Raw genomic sequence first — 19,975 nt, 5'->3', positions numbered from 1 at the left:
ACACCTGCCAATCAATCAAACATACACAACGCAGTCCGAAAAAAAGTCCAGATAACAAACTACAAAGCTTGAAATCAATATGCGAACACTTGACATTCTGAACTTAAAATGACTGATTTACCTTTACATTTAAATGAACGATGCCAATATTCCCATTGTTTCCTATTACTTGGGAGTTTTAATGCTTTGTATTGTTGTCAGTAGGGATGGTGGGAGGCAGTGATGTATATGTTAATGAATTAGTACCAGGATCCATCAAGTTATTCTGCAGTGGCAAATTATAGCTTTGCAATGAAATAAAGATGATTTTGCTCCATTTGCATTGAGTTCAGCACTGGTATTCTGTATGCAACACACTATCAACGGCACCATGTATGCAGTTGTGGAATTGAACTTTAGAATCAGCACTCAGTACACAGCCACTACCTGGTGCAAACTTATTGGCAGTAACCCAAGATGGATTGCCACCCATTTGCTTTCCTTCTCAATAAATGAATTCCCTACTATAACAATTGTATATTTTAAAATTACAGAAGGGGTTTTATAAAATATATTAAATGAGTTCAGTAGGCACACACACAATGCTGGAGTAACTCAGCGGGACAGGCAGCATCTTTGGAGAGAAGCAATGGGTGACGTTTTGGGTCGAGACCCTTCTTCAGAGTTCAGTAGATACTCAACATGAAGGATGATAACAGGCAGCCGACTATAGGGCAACTCCTTCTTAACTGTATCTGTGTCACTATAAGGATAAAGAATATGGCTTGATAACTACTCTCGCCATTTTGCAGAATCATGCTGCGCAAATACGAAAATGCCACTGTGGAAGTAAACTGAATATTGACTCGGTTTCTTATCCCTCCATTGTCAATGAGTTCCCCTTCCTTCGCTTCTGAAACCAGGCTGACATCTGGTCCTTGGTTTCGTTGTCATCCAAGTGTTCTGAAGTGGGAAACTGTTTGCAACAGGAAGTGCAACACAACCAAGCACAGCGCTCAACTCACCCAACAGTAACACAGGCAGATTTCAAATCAAGGTCAGTAGATAGTAAACCAGAACAGGAAAGTCTGGATCATTTATTTCCTCCCAACTCTGGCTCTGAGGAAGATTGTGGGAACCCTGGTGCTCCTCAGGATATCAGTCAACTGAACAAAGGCTCGGGATCGTCTGGGTCTTAGTTACTCACTAAAAAGCACATGGGCAAAGCATTCACTAAAAGCACACAAACAGGGGATGTGGGCCAGCCTGATAGATGCTCACAACTCATTTCATAATTTGTCACTGCAATACATGCATGATATCTATTCGTCTATTTTGTAAATATTCACTTTCAGCATCTGGATGTCTCTAGCAAGGTCAGGATTTATTGCCCCAAAAAAGGTATTGCCACCTTGATACACTACAACTCTTCCTCCGTAGATACCCCCACAGTGTTGTCGGGCAGAGAGTTCCAGGATTTCAACCGTGATTATGAAGGAACAGTGATACATTTCTAAGTCATATATTATCATGGAAACATGCCTTTTGGCCCAACTTGCCCATGCTAACCAGGATACCCTATCTACGCTAGTCAGAACGATGTGTGGTTTAAACATGCATGATTGCGTTCCCAAACATCTACTGCCATTTTCTTTCTTTACGAATTTGGAAAATGCTGTGGAAGGGATGCCATGGCAAGGAACCGCAGCATATCTCAAAGATGGCACACAATATAGCCAATACATGTTCCAAGCATGTGCCTTGTGGATCATCATCGGCCAGCTCAATACAGCCATTGTGTACCAATGGTGGAAAAAATGAATGCTTGGTATGGCTGATGGGGTATCATTAAGTGGGCTACATTGTCCAACATTGAGCTGTTTGTGAGTTGATGAGTTACTCATCCATGTGAGTGGAGAATATTCCATTATGCTCCAGGCATGTGCCTTGTGGATCATCATTAGCCAGCTCGTTGTTTCAAGATTGTCCAGAGCCGAGTGTCCAAACTCAAATTGGTAAACGGTGAGTAGGTTATTGGTGAGTTACTGGGGCTTTATGAACTTTAGTGTTGATGATAGCTTCCATCACCTTGCTGATGATTGAGAGTAGACTGACTGGATGAAAACTGTATGGCCAGTGCTGTAATTATATTGAAACTGCTTGGCTGAAGATGCAGCAAGTTCTGGAGTGCATGTCTTCAGTACTAGATCTAAGATATTGCCTGGTCATAAAACCTTTGCTGTATTCAAGGCGCTCAGCCGTTTCTTGTTATCACGATGAGCGAATCCAAGTGGTTGAACACCGACTGTTGTGATAGTGGGAATCTCAGGATGATACTTGGATGGATCTTCCATTCAGCACATGACTGAATATGACTGTGAATGCTTTGGCCTTTTCTTTAGCACTCACATGCTGCCGCTCCTACCACTGAGAAAGAGGGTGATCTTGAACCCTTCTCCTCCTGTTTGCTGTTCAATTGCTCACCGCCATTCACGACTAGAAGTGGCAGGTCTTGTGAGCTTATATCTGATGCGTTGGTTGTAAGATCACTTATACTCATCTATTGCATGCTGGTTTTGTTGTTTACTCTGCACATGGTTCTGTATTGCAGGTTCCACATGATCATTTGGTACACCTGATGTTGCTTCCAGCATGCACTCTACAGTGAATTAGGGTTGACACATTGTCTTGACACAAAATGGTGGAGTGAGGGAAAGTACCAGGCCATGAGGCTACAATCGTCATGTACTTCTGTTGATGGTCCACAGTGCTTCATGGATGCCTGCTTTTGAGATGCCAAATCTGTTCTGACTCCACATTTGTAGTGCCACAAACGTAATGGAGAGTCCCCTGGCTGCAAGGGTGGACCTTTGACTTCCCAAAGACTGCAGAGCCTGTATCTTTGTAAATCATAAGAAATTGCAGATGCTGTATTTTAAAAAAAAGACAGTATTGGAGTAACTCAGTGGGTCAGGCTGCATCTCTGGGGGGCATGCATAGGTGACGTTTCACGTCAGGACCATTCATTGGACGGATTGTAGTAGAGGGAAGAAAGCTGCAGGAGAGCTTTGTATTTTTGTAACTTTTAGTCATCTGCTCCTTGGACTGTGTTCAACCTTTCAATAATTATTATACGTGCAAGCTGATAGCTTGCTGTGCAGACATGGAGCAAAAACAGATAGTTCTAAGATTGTAAGCACATTGCAAAGGAGCTGTTACAGCTTGAGTTACAGGTTCAAATTATTTATCTTATCCAAGCAAGTCCACTGCTTTCTTTTAAAATAAAGCCAAATAGAAAAAGCAATAAAAGAATATAATAATTGCCAAAATTAGAATTCGTTTTGCAGGCCTGCTGAGTTGCAAAGGTAATGGTGAATGTGCAGAGTCGTATACTGCAGCAATCACCGAGGACAGGCTGGAAATAACTTGGCTGATATTAGCAAATAAACAGATTAAACATTGATCTACTGATCTCAGCTGCAGAAATTACTAAGTCCCAACTGTGACATCCCTTACATTGGAATTTTCAGTCAAATCAAATTTTTTTTTAAAGCACACTGATTTGGCTGTATAAAGTTTGCCAAAATAAACCCATTTAAAGTCCACATTTCTTTTAGCTTTGGAAACCCCAAATTCCAAAGAAAGGTGGGGGGTGGTAGTAAAATATAATATTGACATCCCTCACCTCATGTTGAAGGTGTGGAAAAATGTTCAACTGGGAATAAGGTCTGAAGGCAGGGCTAGCAGCTGTGTGTTTTGAGCCTCCTCTAATTGCACACACACAATCAAAGTGCTTTCTATGCAACGTCTTTTGGGAGTGACTCCTGACGGACGTGTATGAAAATGTCTTTCCCCGCCCCCACAAAACTACACAAGCATCGAGTACAATGACTCTCCTCTTGTTTAAAAAAAATAAAACAAGTTCAATGCTGCTGGGGGAAACAAATATGAACAGTAGCTCCAGGCAGGTGTCACAAGAGACATCTTATTTGCAATTGCGTCAGAAGTGGGAATGCTTCACACGGCAACTAGTTACAAGCGATCGGCTTCATTGGTTCATGATGACAATGAATCAAACTTGCCTGGGATGTTACCCACGGATGTTACCCACGGCCATTATCCACCACTGCACACCAGTCCAAACGCTCTGCTATCAACATCCACGCAGCCCTCAACTGGAGGCTGTCAGGCAGGAGTTACGGCAGCCATATTTATACCATTAATATTGTTCTCAGGCCTAAAGTGGAGATGTAGTCATGGCGTAGGCAAAGCTGTAGATCCAAAAGAAAAATCTGCCAACTGGCAGTGTTTACCATTGCCAACACCACCCCCACTCTCACACCTCATGCCCCAAGCTCAGCATTAACAGGTGGTGTCAAAAGCTTGCAAACAATACTCTAAACCTATAATATGGCTTTGAGTTCCACTCAGACTGATTCACAAGACCCTGTGGTCCTCCCATTGTTGAAGTTAGTCTATGAAGGGTCAGTACATATATTGTTGATCCATCATAGTTGTGGCAGAGACAACTCTGTTAGGAGTGACCTGGATGCCTCAGCATGGAATGCAAGCAAGGATTGGGATGGGGAGTCAATGTTCTGCCCTCTGCTGAAAAAAGTGCAAAATTAAATAAAGGGACAATTTTAGGACAGGCAAGGGTGGGCAGGTGATGTACTACAATTGTCACATGAGGGGATTGATGGAAGTTATTGGGATTTAAAATGATCATATCTGCATCAAATGGCTGCAGCCAGAGAAATATTGGCTCAGAGTTGATGCCCAAAATTCAGACACTGCATTGCATTCAGTGAAGGGGAAAGTTATCTGGTAGCTTCATTCCAGGAGGCGGTCACAACCTTTCGGTTGAATACCATAGAACTGGTCAATCAAGAAGGATAACATGGTGTGGCAACATGAGGCAGGTAATGGGACAAGAAAGTAACAATGGTCAGTGCTTCAACTTGTCCGATACATACAAAGTTCTTGCAACCTGTGTGGACAATACTGTGGTTTGGGAGCCATTCAAGATAGGGGAATAAAAGAGAGGACATTAAGGTTAGATGGAGAAATAGGCAGATGTGAGTATGAATCTCAAAGATGTTACTAGCTGCGAGGTGCCAGGAGTAAGGGTATCTCCTCAGAGCTGGAGCGGGAAGGGAAAGACAAATTATTGTGATCCTCGCGGAACTAATGTGCTGGGAGAGTACAACAAAGGCTCTGCTGAAGGAGAATAAGCAGTTAAGAGGCCAAATCAACAAAGGTAATAACCTTTGGATTGCCACACAATTGAGCCTCGTATAAACTGGCAATGGGTAAATGAGATTAGAGAATTGAATGTGAGACTCAATAGATTGGAGTGGGAGAAGTGTGTTTCATTTCACGGGACACTGGCACTCATACTGGGAAAACGGTTCCATTGGATCGAGTTTCAATTTAATCAGGCAAGAGCTAGCTAATCGAATAACTATGTCTATGACATGAACTAATAACAATAATATGATTTTAAACAAATTCCTAGGGAGGGGAGGTAGGGAATGGTCTGGTATGGGAAATGTATGAAGTTAAAGATAAAGGACAAAGCCATTGAGCAAGGTAGTGCCGATCTGGAGTGTACCAGGACAAAATGTGTAGGAAAGAACTGCAGATGCTGGTTTAAATCGAAGGTAGACACAAAATGCTGGAGTAACTCAGCAGGACAGGTAGCATTTCTGGAGAGAAGGAATTGGTGACGTTTCGGGTCGAGATCCTTCTTCAGAACAAACATTGCATATGAACAAGTGAGTATACCTCATGCTAGAGTCAGAGCAAGGAGATGTGGTACAAAGACAAATTTAAAGGATCTTTATCTGAATACATACTGCATTCATAATAAAAACAAATGATCAATGCTGGGAATTAAATATTCCAGGGTACTTGTATTTTTTAGAGGAGATGGGCAAAATAGAAAAGGATCTCACCAGGGTCTCCTCGATATCCCGCAGCTGCTCTCCTGTTCCACCTACCCCCATTCGTAACTAGGACAGATTCCCCTTGTCCGCACCTTCCACCCTATCAGCCGTCACATGCAGTATATAATCCTCCAACATTTTTGTCACCTCCACCGGGATCCCACTACTGGCCACATCTTCCCATCTCCACCCCTTTCTGCTTTCCACAGAGACCGTTCCCTCCACAACTCCCTGGTTAACCTGCCCCTTCCCACCCAAACCACCCCCTCCCCAGGTACTTTCCCCTGCAACTGCAGGAGATGCAACACCCGTCCTTTCACCTCCCCTCTCCTCTCCATCCAAGGACCCCGACAGTCTTTTCAGGTGAGGCAGAAGTTCACTTGCACCTCCCCCAACCTCATCTACTGTATCTGCTGTTCCAGGTGTCAACTCCTGTACATCGGCAAGACCAAGCGCAGGCTCAGCGATCGTTTCGCTGAACACCTCTGCTCAGTCCGCATTAACCTACCTGATCTCCCAGTTGCTCAGCCTCTGACCATTCACAATCTGACCTTTCTTGCCTGGGCCTCCTCCATTGTCAGAGTGAGGCCCAGCGCATATTGGAGGAACAGCACCTCATATTTCGCTTGGGTAGCTTACACCCCAGTGCTATGAACATTGACTTCTCTAACTTCAAATAGCCCTTGCTTTCCCTCTCTCTCCACCCTCTCCCCCTTCCCAGTTCTCCCTCCAGTCTTACTGTCTCCGACTAACTTCCATCTCTGTCCCGCCCACTCCCGACATCAGGCTGAAGAAGGGTCTCGACCCGAAACGTCACCCATTCTTTCTCTCCAGAGATGTTGCCTCTCCAGAGTTACTCCAGCATTTTGTGTCTAAAATAAAAAAGGAGTCAGGTATGCCTAATATTAGTGTAACTGAATAAAGAGAGCAAAGAGAAAAAATCCAGACTCAAAAATATCAATTAAAATAAGCTTGGGTGGAGATAAGAGGTGGCAAAAGTCAAACAACTTTGGCAGGAGTTGCATGTAGACACTAAAAACAGGAGTGGTAACCAAGGGAATTAAAGAATCACAGGGACTTTAATGTACATGTAAGGCGGCAAATCAAATTACTGTGGAAGTGTGAGGGATGAATAAGTAATGGTTTGCTGGATCAGAAATCAAAGCAGAAACAGTCTATTGCACATCTAGCATTGTGCACGAAAGGAAAGGTTAATTGTGGTATTAAATCTAACCAAGGCAAACTACAAAAGCAGGTTGTGTGATCCGGTCGTGCATAATTGGAAACTACACTAACAGAGAGTGAATGCACACAACCTTTTTCCCCACGGTTGGAGAATCAAGAATTAGAAGGCACAGGTTTAAAGTGAGTGGGGAAGATTTAACAAGAACCTAAGGGGCAGCTTTATCACAGGTGAGTTGGTATGTATATGGAACGAACTACAGGAGTAAATGATTGAGGCAGCTATAAGAACATTTAAAATTATTTGGGCAGGTACATGGATAGGAAGGTTTTAGATGAATGTGTGTCCAAAATGGGCAAGTGGGACATACGCAGAAGGGCAACTTGATCGGCATAGACAAGTCAAGCTGAATGGCTTGTTTTCATGCTCTATATAGTAAATAAGCAATGGCAAACTTTCAAGAACCTTTGGATATCAAAAGGTAAGGAGAGTAGAAACAGGGAACTGCAGATGCTGTTTTGCAAAAAATAAAAATACTGCAGTAACTCAGCAGCTAATGCAGCATCTCTGGAGAACATGGACAGGGGACATTTTGGGTCAAGTCCCTTCTTCAGACTGTTGGGGGGCATGGGGGGTGGGCGGGAAGAAAATAGGAAGAGAGGAGGAGCAAGACAAAGACTGGCAGGTAATAGGTAAGTACGGATGAGAGAGATTTCTGATAGGCAGATGGTTGGACAAAGGTTCGAGATGAAAAGACAGTTACGAGACAAAAGGATTGAAGAGTTGCGGATTGTGAAGCTAGAGGAAGGAATGTAGGTGGAAGGGGAGGATGAGGAGTGAAATAGGTGTGAGAAAAGGAGTTAAAATGGTTAGCAACCGTGAGATCCAGTAGGCCTTGACGTACTAAGTATAAGTATTTGGTGAAAGCAATGCCTGGTCTCGTCGTTGTACAGGCTTATAACGTTCCCAAGAAAGGCGGTAATCTGAGAACAGGGAACATTTCAGAATTCGACAAAGAAGGACGAAGTTGACGATAAGAAATGGGATAGTTGAAAATAAGGGTAATCTAGTGAGAAATAAAACAGACTACAAAAATCTAACGTAAAAAAGGAAAGAAAATAGCAAAAACTAATGTGGTACTTTTACAGATGGAGTCAGAACAAATGATGTTGCAGAGTAAAGAATGAGCTGAAATATTAAATACGTGTCTTTCACATAACATGGAAGAAGATAGTGGAGAATTATAGTTTTGAGTTCAAAGAAGGGGCTCAAAGAAATTGACACTAGTGGAAAAAATGAATACTAGATAAATTAATGGATGAATTCCCAGGGCTAGATGACCATCATCTTGGGGCTCACAAGAGAGTGATTATGGAAATAGTTGGTCCAGTCACCCTACAAAATTCCATAGATTCTACAACAATCTCTACAGGTTGGAAGACATCAAGAGTAAGCTCAAAAGTATATCAAAACATAAGTAAGAAAGGAGAGAGAAATCTGGAAATTTTAAACAGTTGGCCCAAAAATAGAGGTAGGGAGGCTAATGAAACTTTGAAATTCGCTAAACAATCAAGGTTAACACATGGTAAGCAACTAGAAAAAGATTTATAGGGAATACAGTATTTCTTTGCACTGCTGGAGATTTGAGCCAACCTATTCACCACTATGATTCAGATTTTCCTTGAAGTTTTTGGCCTTTCAGAAGCTGCTAAAACAGTTGCAGAACTGCTGATGAAGTCAGGAGGAGGAGGAACAAAGAGGAATAAAAACAAAGCAAAGACTGATGACTAACATTACCAGGCCACTATTTCATTCCCAGGTCCTACAAAACATCTGTTGCGTTATTTGACGGAGAGAAATTGGCCAATTGTGCAACTGACAAACTATGGAGAAATGAGATATTTGTTGGCTTTGAGAAGCAGGATAGGAACCACAGTAGTTACCATCTCCTGGATTTCTCCAGAAGTGTTGTTAATCATATATCAACATACTCCGTGATTTGTGAGTTCTGTGTTTAGATGTGCAGATCCAATAACATGATAGTAAACTACAAAACCCAAAATATAAGCAAATGACAACCCTTTTGCTGATAACTCTATTCAATTTTGTTGAGAAAGTTGCCTGTAAGGTTTATTCACCTCTACGGACCCCAGAACATGAGTGGAATGAGAATAAAAATGAAAGGGAACATTGGAACTTCAGGTGAACTTAAAATGAGTCTCAAAAATTTAGATAAGAGAAAAGTTAAGGTATGCTTTTTAATATTTTTTACCTCAGTTTTCATTGGAAAAATGTGAACAAAATTAGTACATAATTCCAGACAGAAATATCCAAAACATTCTTAACAAAAATAAGCAAATATCAGCAAAGAAATTTGATGCAAAATTTTTCCAGAGGCAGTCTCTAACAGCAGGAATCTTGACAGGTATTAGGTAGGTACTCTTGACCGCACACATCTTAATGAAGTTGATTTTATTTTGCTGCCAACATTCACACAGGTGATAACATCATCAACATGCATGACACTCATTCCTGTCTTACTAACAGAAGTTAGAGTTATAATGTGACACCTAGGATCTTCGTTTGCAAATCTTAGTAAAACAAGGAGCGAACCCTGCAGCATGTTGGCAAGGAGACAGGAATTAACAAAATCATGCACAGCAGAGGCATGCTGTGAACTCTGCCTGGATAATGATCTCATGCCTCATGGGGTAAAGCTACTCTCAGCATAAGATCCAATCTGTGAGGATGAGGGACTGCAGAGTGTTGGGGTTCGGTCCAGAGATGTATTTCCAGTGTATTTCTTCGTCTCCATGGCAGCCTTTTATGTTTCTGCATTGTGACTGAAAATAATTATTTCAGGTTCTGCCACATATTCCCCATTCTTCCTAGTGGTAAAGGCAGGGCTCGCTGCCTTTTACAGCTACTTGCATACAACAGATTCACTGGAGCTCAGAGAGAATGAATTGTGTCTCCTACGAGAGGTCTACCCCTTCATCTGGGCTTGTCAATGATCAAGGGTGCTCCTGAATGCTCCAGTAATGAGAGTATAGTGGAGCAGTTGGTAAGTTAGTAAACTAGCATGCAGAGTTTGAGGTCACTGGTTCAAGAACTATCATGGTAGTTTGAAAATTTAAATTCCATTAATTAAATAATTCTGGAATGTTAAATCTTAATGTTGATCTTAGTAATAGTAACTGTGAAATCGCTGAATGTGGTTAAAACAAAACTATTGAATTAGAATGAAAGAGCAGCATTATTAGGAAAACTGCTTTAAAAAAATATGGTGCAGGGAAAGTTAGTGAAACTTAAGTAAAATGAATGTCAGGTCTTGACGGATTACAGAGAGAAGTGGGAAAGAAGATGGTCTTGACAGTCCTCCGTTCATCCTCACATTTGGACACTGCGCTAAAGGAATGGAAGCTGCTGGCAATATCTGAGTGGAAAGAGAAAGTGGGGAAACCCTTCAGCCCAACTTCAAGGCAGAGCATGTAAAGGTGACAGATCTCCTCGCTTTAAGAATATTAAAGATTCAGATATTATATTAAGACCAAGTTTGTGATTATTAACAGATGTAAATCCCACAGGTGCCATGCTAATAGTTGAGCTCATGTCACTGGACGTTTAGTCCAAGCCTCTGGATTATTATTGTTTCAACACCATTTCCCGTATCAGGCAACTAGCACAAATTGTATAAACCACAATATAGTTCTTTAAGGAAATGTAAATTGCATTGATATGGAAATACAGTACGTGTTTTGCATGTAAACTTTCAAATGGCACATGTAATATAATGCCATGTAAATGTCTTTAATAAAATATTCCCTGATTATGAAAAAGAGAGTGTTGGCGAGAGTACAGAATGTTTTATTATTTTGCCAAAACGATCAGTGGGGTTAATCGAAGGTTAACATAGAGTCGTTAGTACATAGGGGAAAATAGTTAGCATGTAAAAGTTAACCATATACAGTACTGATCCAAAGGCCCAAAGTAAATATCGAGACGCAAGTTCCACTCTTAGCATGACTGTGGAACTTAAGTTTATTCACAATCTGGAACCCTATCTTAAAATTATATCTGATTGGCCAATGAGGAAAAGATCTGGCATCCTTGCATGGTCTGGCTTGATGTTAGGCTAATAAGTTCCCCCCATTTTCTCTTATATCTAAGATATTGCCAGCAGCTTCCATTCCTTAGCACAATGGCCAAATGTGAAGATATATGAAGGATTGTGACAACCATCTCCTTTCCGTTTCTCCTCTGTATATAGAACTTTGTCTCAAGATTTTGGAGATAACACTGTTTAGGAAGTGTGAAGATGGCATGCAAAGTTGCGAGAGGTATCGGGAAAGGGTGGCAAAGTGGAGCAGGTGCTGCCGCTGCCTCACGGCTCCAGAGACCCGGGTTCAATCCTGGCCTCGTGTGCTGTCTGTGTGGAGTTTGCACTTGTTCTCCCTGTGACTGCGTGGGTTTCCTCCAGGTGCTCTGGTTTCCTCACACATACCAAAGGTATGCAATAATTGGCCTCTGTAAATTGCCGCTCGTGTGCGAAGAGTGGATCCAAAAGTGGGATAACTAGAACTAGTGTAAATGGGTGATCCCTGATCAGCGTGAACTCAGTGGGCCGAAGGACCTTTTTCTGTGCTGTATCTCTAAACTGTATGAAATGAAATTGGAGTGCAGGGCCAATAGTTGGCATATATTAGCTCATGCATCTCCAGCAGAAACAGCACTCAGATGATGAATGGGCAAATGTACAAGGAGCAGATTGAGTAAGTACATGGTCTACAAGGTATCAGCATGTTCTCCTTGCAAGCAGTAATGCTCAGAGGCATCAGCCCTGATTGCAGAGGAACGTAAAATGAGAATCAGTCATACTCTTTTTTGTGAGGCAGCACAAGCTGGTGCAAACCGATTAGCCTCCTTCACATCAGATTCTACTGAAGTTCTAAGTATGAAAATGGATTCCACCACCTCCAGCCCCACTTTAAATAAGTTCAATCATATCTATCAATTTAACAATATGTTCAATGTTTAGCCATTCATTCTTTTGCATTGAAACTGTTGCCATTGTTGCTCCAGTAACTTCTGTCAATGGGCAGGCTCTTTGATTCAATAATTTGCTTTGGATTTCCACCGTGTTTACACAAGGTAAAGTGACTCCACCTGTTCCCACCCTTATTTATATAAAAACATAAAAATAAAAGGTTGGAATTCCACAAGACATTCCCATGTGGGAATGATAAAAACATGCCATTCCAGGGAAATCTGTGTTCTATCTTCTCGGCAATGTGGTGGCATTTGCTGTGTGCAAGCAAACAACCTATTTCAGAAGCCGAGTATTGTCAGCATGTGTAAAAGGCATTTGATTTGGGGGGGGGGGGGGGGGGAGTCTTGGCACAAACCTTAAAATTAATTTCTAATTTTCAGGCCAGATGAACTTTGTTAAAAACATAGAGACATGATAGTTAAAAATTAAGCAAGCCGTAAAAACGAAACCAAAAGCAGGCTATATTTCTGATACCACTCCAATACACTTGTCACTATGGAAAGTTAGTTATTACCATTGCTTTCTACAAGTAACTCGCACTGGTTCCTCACTTTAAAAGTATAGGTTGGCAGAAGCTTGTCAATTTTCCTGTAAGGAATGTTTTAATGAGGAGCAGCAGGGTAATTTATAAATGGAAGGGAATGTGAACTGATTAATATTTACACTGATGAAAAGAAACCTAGTGAATAAAGAGGTGTGAGAAACTCTTGGCCACCTTCGGTGATTGCAGTTGGTAAAATAATAGTATAAAATGCACAGATGGAGACAAAGTCTGCAATACTCGACATTTTTTGGTATATACCTCAATTTTTAGTAGCTTTTTCTCAAAGCCATGCATCATTCGGAAGTCAAGAGGGTGGCAAAGTTATCTCTCCTTGTTATCGCTGCCTCAGAGACCACGTGGGACGTGGTGCCAGTACATATTCTACCATCAACGTTGTTCCTCATAGCAAAAATGTCACTTGCAGTACCTTCATTGTTAAATGGTCTAATTAGAGGAAGGACATTCTTGCTATTGAGGGAGTGCAGCGTAGGCTCACCTGGTTAATTCCCAGGATGGCAGGACTGACTTATGATGAAAGAATGGGCTTGTATTCACTGGAATTTAGAAGGATGAGAGGAGATCTTATAGAAACATGTAAAATTCTTAACGGATTGGACAGGCTAGATGCAGGAAAAATGTTCCCGATGTTGGGGGAGTCCAGAACCTGGGGTCACAGTTTAAGAATAAGCGGTAGGCCATTTAGGACTGAGATGAGGAAAAACGTTTTCACCCAGAGAGTTGTAAATCCATGGAATTCTCTGCCACAGAAGGCAGTGGAGGCCAATTCTCTGGATGTTTTCAATAGAGAGTTAGATTTAGCTCTTAGGGCTAAAGGAATGAAGGGATATGGGGAAAAAGCAGGAACAGGGTACTGATTTTGGATGATCAGCGGTGCTGGCTCGAAGGGCCAAATGGCCTATCCTGCACCTATTTTCTATGTTTCTATGAATTGTATAGTAAATGACAGGACACCATGGAATGTTATAGAACAGAGAGATATAGGGTTACAAGTACATAGTTTCCTGAAGTTGGCAATGCAGCTGGACAAGGTGGTGAAGGCAGCATTTGGCCTACTTGCCTTCATTGGACAGAGCATTGAGTACAAGAGTTGGGATATCATGTCAGAGCTGTACAAGATGTTGGAGAGACCGTACGTGAAACACCATGCGCAGTTCTGGGCACCATACTGTAAGGAAGGATGCGATTAAGCTAGAGACGGTGAAGAAAATGTTCCCAAAGATGTTGCTGGGATTAGCTGGCTTGAGTTATGGCAAGGCTGGATATGCAACGTCTGGTTTTCCTAGAGCGATGGTTAAGGGTGACATTAAAGATTTATAAAATCATGAGGAATTTAGTTAAGGGGGATGGTCACGGTCTTTTTCTCAGGATAGGGGAGTCTAAAACTAGGGGACATAGATTTAAGGTGAGAGGGGAAAGATTTAATGGGAAGTTTTTCCCACACACAGGGTGGTGGGTATATGGAATGAGCTGCCGGAAGAAGTAGCAGAGTGAGATACAATTGGAACAGCTAAGTAACATTTAGATAGGGACACAAACAGGAAAGACATAAGGGGCCTGTCCCACTTGGCGATTATTTTGGTGACTGCCGGCATTGTTGACTGACGTATAAGGTCACTGAAAAAGTTGCGGCGTGACGCGGTGTGACGACGTATTGACGCATGGTGTTTCCTCAAGTGTCGCAACATTTTTTTTGTCGCCACTGATATGACGCCGGCAGTCGCCGAAAAAAATCTGCAAGTGGGACAGGCCCTTTAGATCAATATTGGCTAAATGCAAGCAAATGGGCTCATGAAAGGCACCTTGGTCGGCAAGGACAAGTTGGGCCAAAAGGCATGTTTCTCTGCTGTGTAACACTAACTCATTGGAAACAACACGCATGATATATTAAATGGAATTTAAAAATGCTTCAGCAGTTTAAACTTATTAAACATCAATAAGCTCAAAGGTTTTTTGCTTTATCCCAAGCAGTGCCTATATTAGGCAGATATGTCTGGGCATGATCAGTATTTTACATATTTACAGTCCACTGGCCAAGGCAATGCTGCATGCACACACACACACTATCAAGAGAATCGGTTCAGTTCATGCCTGAAGCAATCCCATGGCTCTTGAACTATTTAGGATGGAAATTCCTCTACCCATTCAATTAACGGTTTCAATGGCTACACCCTTTGTCCCTTTCAACAGATTGCTGACTCAATATACCTCTTGAAACTGGATTCAATGTAATGTCCTCCCTTTCCACTTTTATACCTGGACCACAAAAACAGTATTTAATAGCATTGGCCTCTGGTTTTATGGAGAGCTCAGTACAAGCACGTGCACACAATCAGCTCGCTGCATTTACAAGTATCAGATTCAAGTATCATTTTATTTTCAAAATTGTAAGGCCGTGCATTAATCAAGACATAATGCAATTGGGATTAGAATGGGGGAGGATGGGTTGACAGAGACTGGAACCCAGACATATAAAAGTAAATTGCCACATCCTGTGCTCCCTGTAGGGCATTTCATCTGAAGGAAGCATGTCAGTGTAGCTGCTGTAACAGTGTAGCTCTGATAATGATCCACATTCCCTTCAAACACAGTTCATTGTTGGGGGTGCAAGATCCGTGAAGTTATTCTATAGTTTAAAAGGCCTCTTTTCCCACTGTGTTAGGAGTTGCCAAAACTATGCATTACACACAAACAATGTGCTCCTCAATGTATCCGTAATATTATTGCATGTTATATATTCTCTGATCTAAATGGCTTAAAGGGTTTAATTTATTCAATTCAGAACTAGAATTCCTAGTGCCCAGAAAATCTTCCATGACTAACAAACATGGGAAACAGCACAATCTCCAGAGAAAATATATTCTGTGCTGTATTAAGACCATGAAATTATCCTCCTTCATAATTTTATTCTTTGAAGCTGGTCCCACTTTAATAATAAATATGGGAAGATAATATTTGAGACAAATAGGTACTGGTAAATCATTTCAACACTTACCCATAATTCCACACGAGAGGAGAGTGGGCCCTTTACTCATCTTCTTTGGACTGCGCTGAAATTATTAAAAGTAGCCGTTAACTCAAAATTAGAACAGAAAATCTCCGAGGTCAAGAGTGGGCTAATATAAAAAAGCCATTTTAGGTTGCTGACTAACGAATAAAAAGCATGCATCAAAAATAAAAATAAAGAGGTCAAGAAGTTAGCCAATCATATCCCACGGGAAAAGAAATGCAATTGGCAAAGGTGCTGATGCAGCGAGACATTTTACAACGAGTAAAGTTACCCAATCACAACAAAAGAATTGTGTCATGTGACCACGCGATATTATGACACCACTAACTGACTAGTTTTGAATAACTCCCATGTAGGAACTTAAATGATTACGACTTTTACCACTTGGCCTGTGTGAAATATCTCCTAGTAAGTACATAGAAACATAGAAAATAGGTGCAGGAGTAGGCCATTCGGCCCTTCGAGCCTGCACCGCCATTCAATATGATCATGGCTGATCATCCAACTCAGTATCCCGTACCTGCCATCTCTCCATTCCCCCTGATCCCCTTAGCCACAAGGGCCACATCTAGCTCCCTCTTAAATATAGCCAATGAACTGGCCTCAACTACCCTCTGTGGCAGAGAGTTCCAGAGATTCACCACTCTCTGTGTGAAAAATGTTTTTCTCATCTCGGTCTTAAAGGATTTCCCCCTTATCCTTAAGCTGTGACCCCTTGTCCTGGACTTCCCCAACACCGGGAACAATCTTCCTGCATCTAGCCTGTCCAACCCCTTAAGAATTTTGTAAGTTTCTATAAGATCCCCCCTCAATCTCCTAAATTCTAGCGAGAATAAGCCGAGTCTATCCAGTCTTTCTTCATATGAAAGTCCTGACATCCCAGGAATCAGTCTGGTGAACCTTCTCTGCACTCCCTCTATGGCAATAATGTCCTTCCTCAGATTTGGAGACCAAAACTGTACGCAATACTCCAGGTGTGGTCTCACCAAGACCCTGTACAACTGCAGTAGAACCTCCCTGCTCCTATACTCAAATCCTTTTGCTATGAAAGCTAACATACCATTTGCTTTCTTCACTGCCTGCTGCACCTGCATGCCTACTTTCAATGACTGGTGTACCATGACACCCAGGTCTCGTTGCATCTCCCCTTTTCCTAATATGCCACCATTTAGATAATAGTCTGCTTTCCTATTTTTGCCACCAAAGTGGATAACCTCACATTTATCCACATCTGCCATACATTTGCCCACTCACCCAGCCTATCCAAGTCACCTTGCTGTCTCCTAGCATCCTCCTCACAGCTAACACTGCCCCCCAGCTTAGTGTCATCCGCAAACTTGGAGATGTTGCTTTCAATTCCCTCATCCAGATCATTAATATATACTGTAAATAGCTGGGGTCCCAGCACTGAGCCTTGCGGGTACCCCACTAGTCACTGCCTGCCATTGTGAAAAGGACCCGTTTACTCCTACTCTTTGCTTCCTGTTTGCCAGCCAGTTCTCTATCCACATCAATACTGAACCCCCAATACCCCCAGTACAGGCCTTTAACTTGAATTCTAAATGATTGTGAAGAATATGCACTTTTTTTCCCCTTTAATAATTGTCGGAAATGTCAATTGATGTTATAATATTGTAATTTTCCTGCTAACTTTTTTATGCATGGGCATGGTTCACTTCAATTTCAAAGATGAACCTTTTCTGATGAAACCTGAAGCCATCTAGATTAAAATAAGAATATCAGAGACAAATTGTCTTCATAAGTTCATGTTCTTATTGAATCGAAGTGGTAAAACTGCTTCCTGCTCCAAAGTTTCGAGTTTAAATCAACAGCTGGAATTCATAGACTTTTGCAAACTCCTTGCTTGATATGACTTGTGAAATAAAACCGACACTTCTGTACTCCAGAGATTAAATTAGCAAAGCCGCAAACTAGATACGCCGTTCTAATCACTTCTGATCACTGTTCACAGCTTTCCTGCTTGGACTTCCTTCTACATAAGTGTTCTCCATTGTTCATAATCTAGGATGAACTTATTTTATTTTATTAAACTGCGAATCAATTGCCTTTGTTTATGGACACAGGATCGTGAAGATACTGAAGTTAGCAGTCTGTTCACGATTTGGTCAGAAGATGGACTTCTCTATTCTGCGGCAACATGAGCCAAGAAATGAATTGTGTTCTACCATTTTAAAAGGCAATCTGCACCATACAACACCTGTAGTAGTCACTTGTACTGTGGAAGTTCCTCTGACTACCTTCCCCAAACTGTAAGTAGCCTGGCCAGAAGAATTACATGACAAATATTCCAAAAGAGAGTGAATTATGGCCAGACATGGATTACATTTCCCATTCCCATTTTCTGAATGTTTTTTTCTGCTCATCTTCTGCATGGCTATGTTGTGAGCTATACATCAGCCTGCCTTCATCCAGTCCTCATGGATGTCATCGGGATACTGGCCTTGGCATGCCACGTTGGAGCACTGTTCAGTCTTCACTTGGCCACCACGTGGGTTCACTGTCCGCAGGCCATTTTGAGTGGTGATCTGGAGCAGGAACTGCAAGTGATTTTTTTCCCCCCCTCAACAATCCCAGTGGCAATGTCATAACTGCGGTGTTCTCCCTGTCACTATTGTTGGGAACAACCAAATGAACACAAGCCGGTGACCAAATCTGAACTTTTATTGGCTGCTCTCCAATTTAACAAAATGACCTGATACGTATGTAAACTTGCAAATGTTGATTATTTTTAAGTGGGTACTCTATACTCGTATTTGAGAAGCTTTCCTTCAGAATTATTTCATGGTTTGGCCACAACTGTGAACAGATGGGTCTGTAATAACCTCTGCCATTTTACACAGCTGTCTCTCTCCATTCCAGAAGAGACTTTCAACCATTTTAGGAAGCCACTCAAACAAAAGATTAAGTGCTAATTTCATGTATTTACCCTCAACAAGATATAGCAAGAACGAGAATGATATTTTGACACTATCACAGAAAATAATTAAACCACTGTTTAAACGTAATCCACTGATGCTACAAAGAGACAGCACCACCAGTTCTCTGTTACAGGCATCAAACTCTTCAGTTGAAGCAATAAAGGCTTGCTTCACTTTAAGGGCCTGTCCCACTTTCCCGAGTTATTTACAAATTCTCCCGAGTTTTCCCTTGATTCAAACTCGGAGAATGTCTGTAACGAGTCCATAGATATATCGTAGTGGCTCGTTATGACAGCCGTAGGTACTCGGGGCATCAGATGAGTCGGGACGTTTTTTCGGCCTGATGAAAAATGTCCACAAGTAAAAGAAATAGCCCTGAGTACCTCCTACGGACTCATTGCGGACATTCTCCGAGCTTGAATCAAGGGGAAAACTCGGGAGAATTTGTGAGTAGCTCGGGAAAGTGGGACAGGCCCTTTACTACAGCAACCCAGAAGAAATATGTAACAAAGGCAAATTTCTCACAAAGTTGAATCCAACAGGGATCCAATTGGAAAAAAATTCTCAATTGGGGAAAAAAAAGAATCCCCTAATTATAACGTCCTGCTATTATCCAACTAAGAGCTAAATGCTAATCTGAACTAATTTTAACAGAGAATATAATTTCAGTGGATGCACCTTGTGGAAAGGGCCTCCACAAGAAAACTAGCACTTGAAACCGATCATGTATTCCACATGTAATTGTTAAATTAATACAAAATGGGGTGCTGTCACATTCTCAACCATGAAAAGATGCCAGGATGCTAGATCCTAATAAACTTCTAGAAATATTATAGTCCACAAAACCGTTGTGGGGTGATTTTATACAGCAAATGGATTACAAACTGGCTTGAAATTATCTTCAGAACCCCAGAGAAGAGGAATTTTGCATGTCTCGCATGTCTTTCTTTCTGGGATTGGGGTGGCAAGGAGTTCTCTCACACACTGTTTTTTCTTCCCACCAACTGCAAAACTCCCCTAATTACACTTTACTTGAGTAGTGTAAAACTTCATGTATGGTAACATTTTCATCCTTAGGCTGTAAAAGAGTAGCTCTTAGTTACTCAGCACATTCCTCTATTTCCTGTAAATCCACATTATTTAATTATTTGCCTCCCTTGGATCTTTGACCTCTTAGTACCTCAATTACATCCCCATATGTGTATTTAATGCTTTACCATGAAGGTAGGGGTCACAACCCACCCTCAGGTTCATTCCTGAATACCAGTGTTGATTCCTGCCATGTATCATTTCCTGGTCACTGC

The 19,975-nt window shown here is 41.7% G+C and overlaps 1 protein-coding gene across 12 annotated transcripts in view; it reads right to left on the bottom strand.

Moving 5' to 3' along the window:
- Positions 1–19,975, bottom strand: part of fam53b (family with sequence similarity 53 member B) — a 103,500-nt gene that overhangs the window by 53,920 nt on the left and 29,605 nt on the right. For 11 of the 12 annotated variants that reach the window (XM_033033735.1, XM_033033734.1, XM_033033741.1 and 8 more), the window contains exon 4: positions 15,718–15,772. In XM_033033735.1, coding sequence (XP_032889626.1) covers positions 15,718–15,772 — 55 coding nt within the window. Of the gene's footprint in view, positions 1–15,717; positions 15,773–18,788; positions 18,796–19,975 lie in introns of those variants that run through there. The other variant, XM_033033744.1, reaches the window with a different exon arrangement.

This window comes from Amblyraja radiata, chromosome 15, assembly GCF_010909765.2.
Source record: "Amblyraja radiata isolate CabotCenter1 chromosome 15, sAmbRad1.1.pri, whole genome shotgun sequence".
Taxonomy (NCBI): Eukaryota; Metazoa; Chordata; class Chondrichthyes; order Rajiformes; family Rajidae; genus Amblyraja; species Amblyraja radiata.
This window is presented reverse-complemented; position numbering and strand designations above follow the sequence as displayed.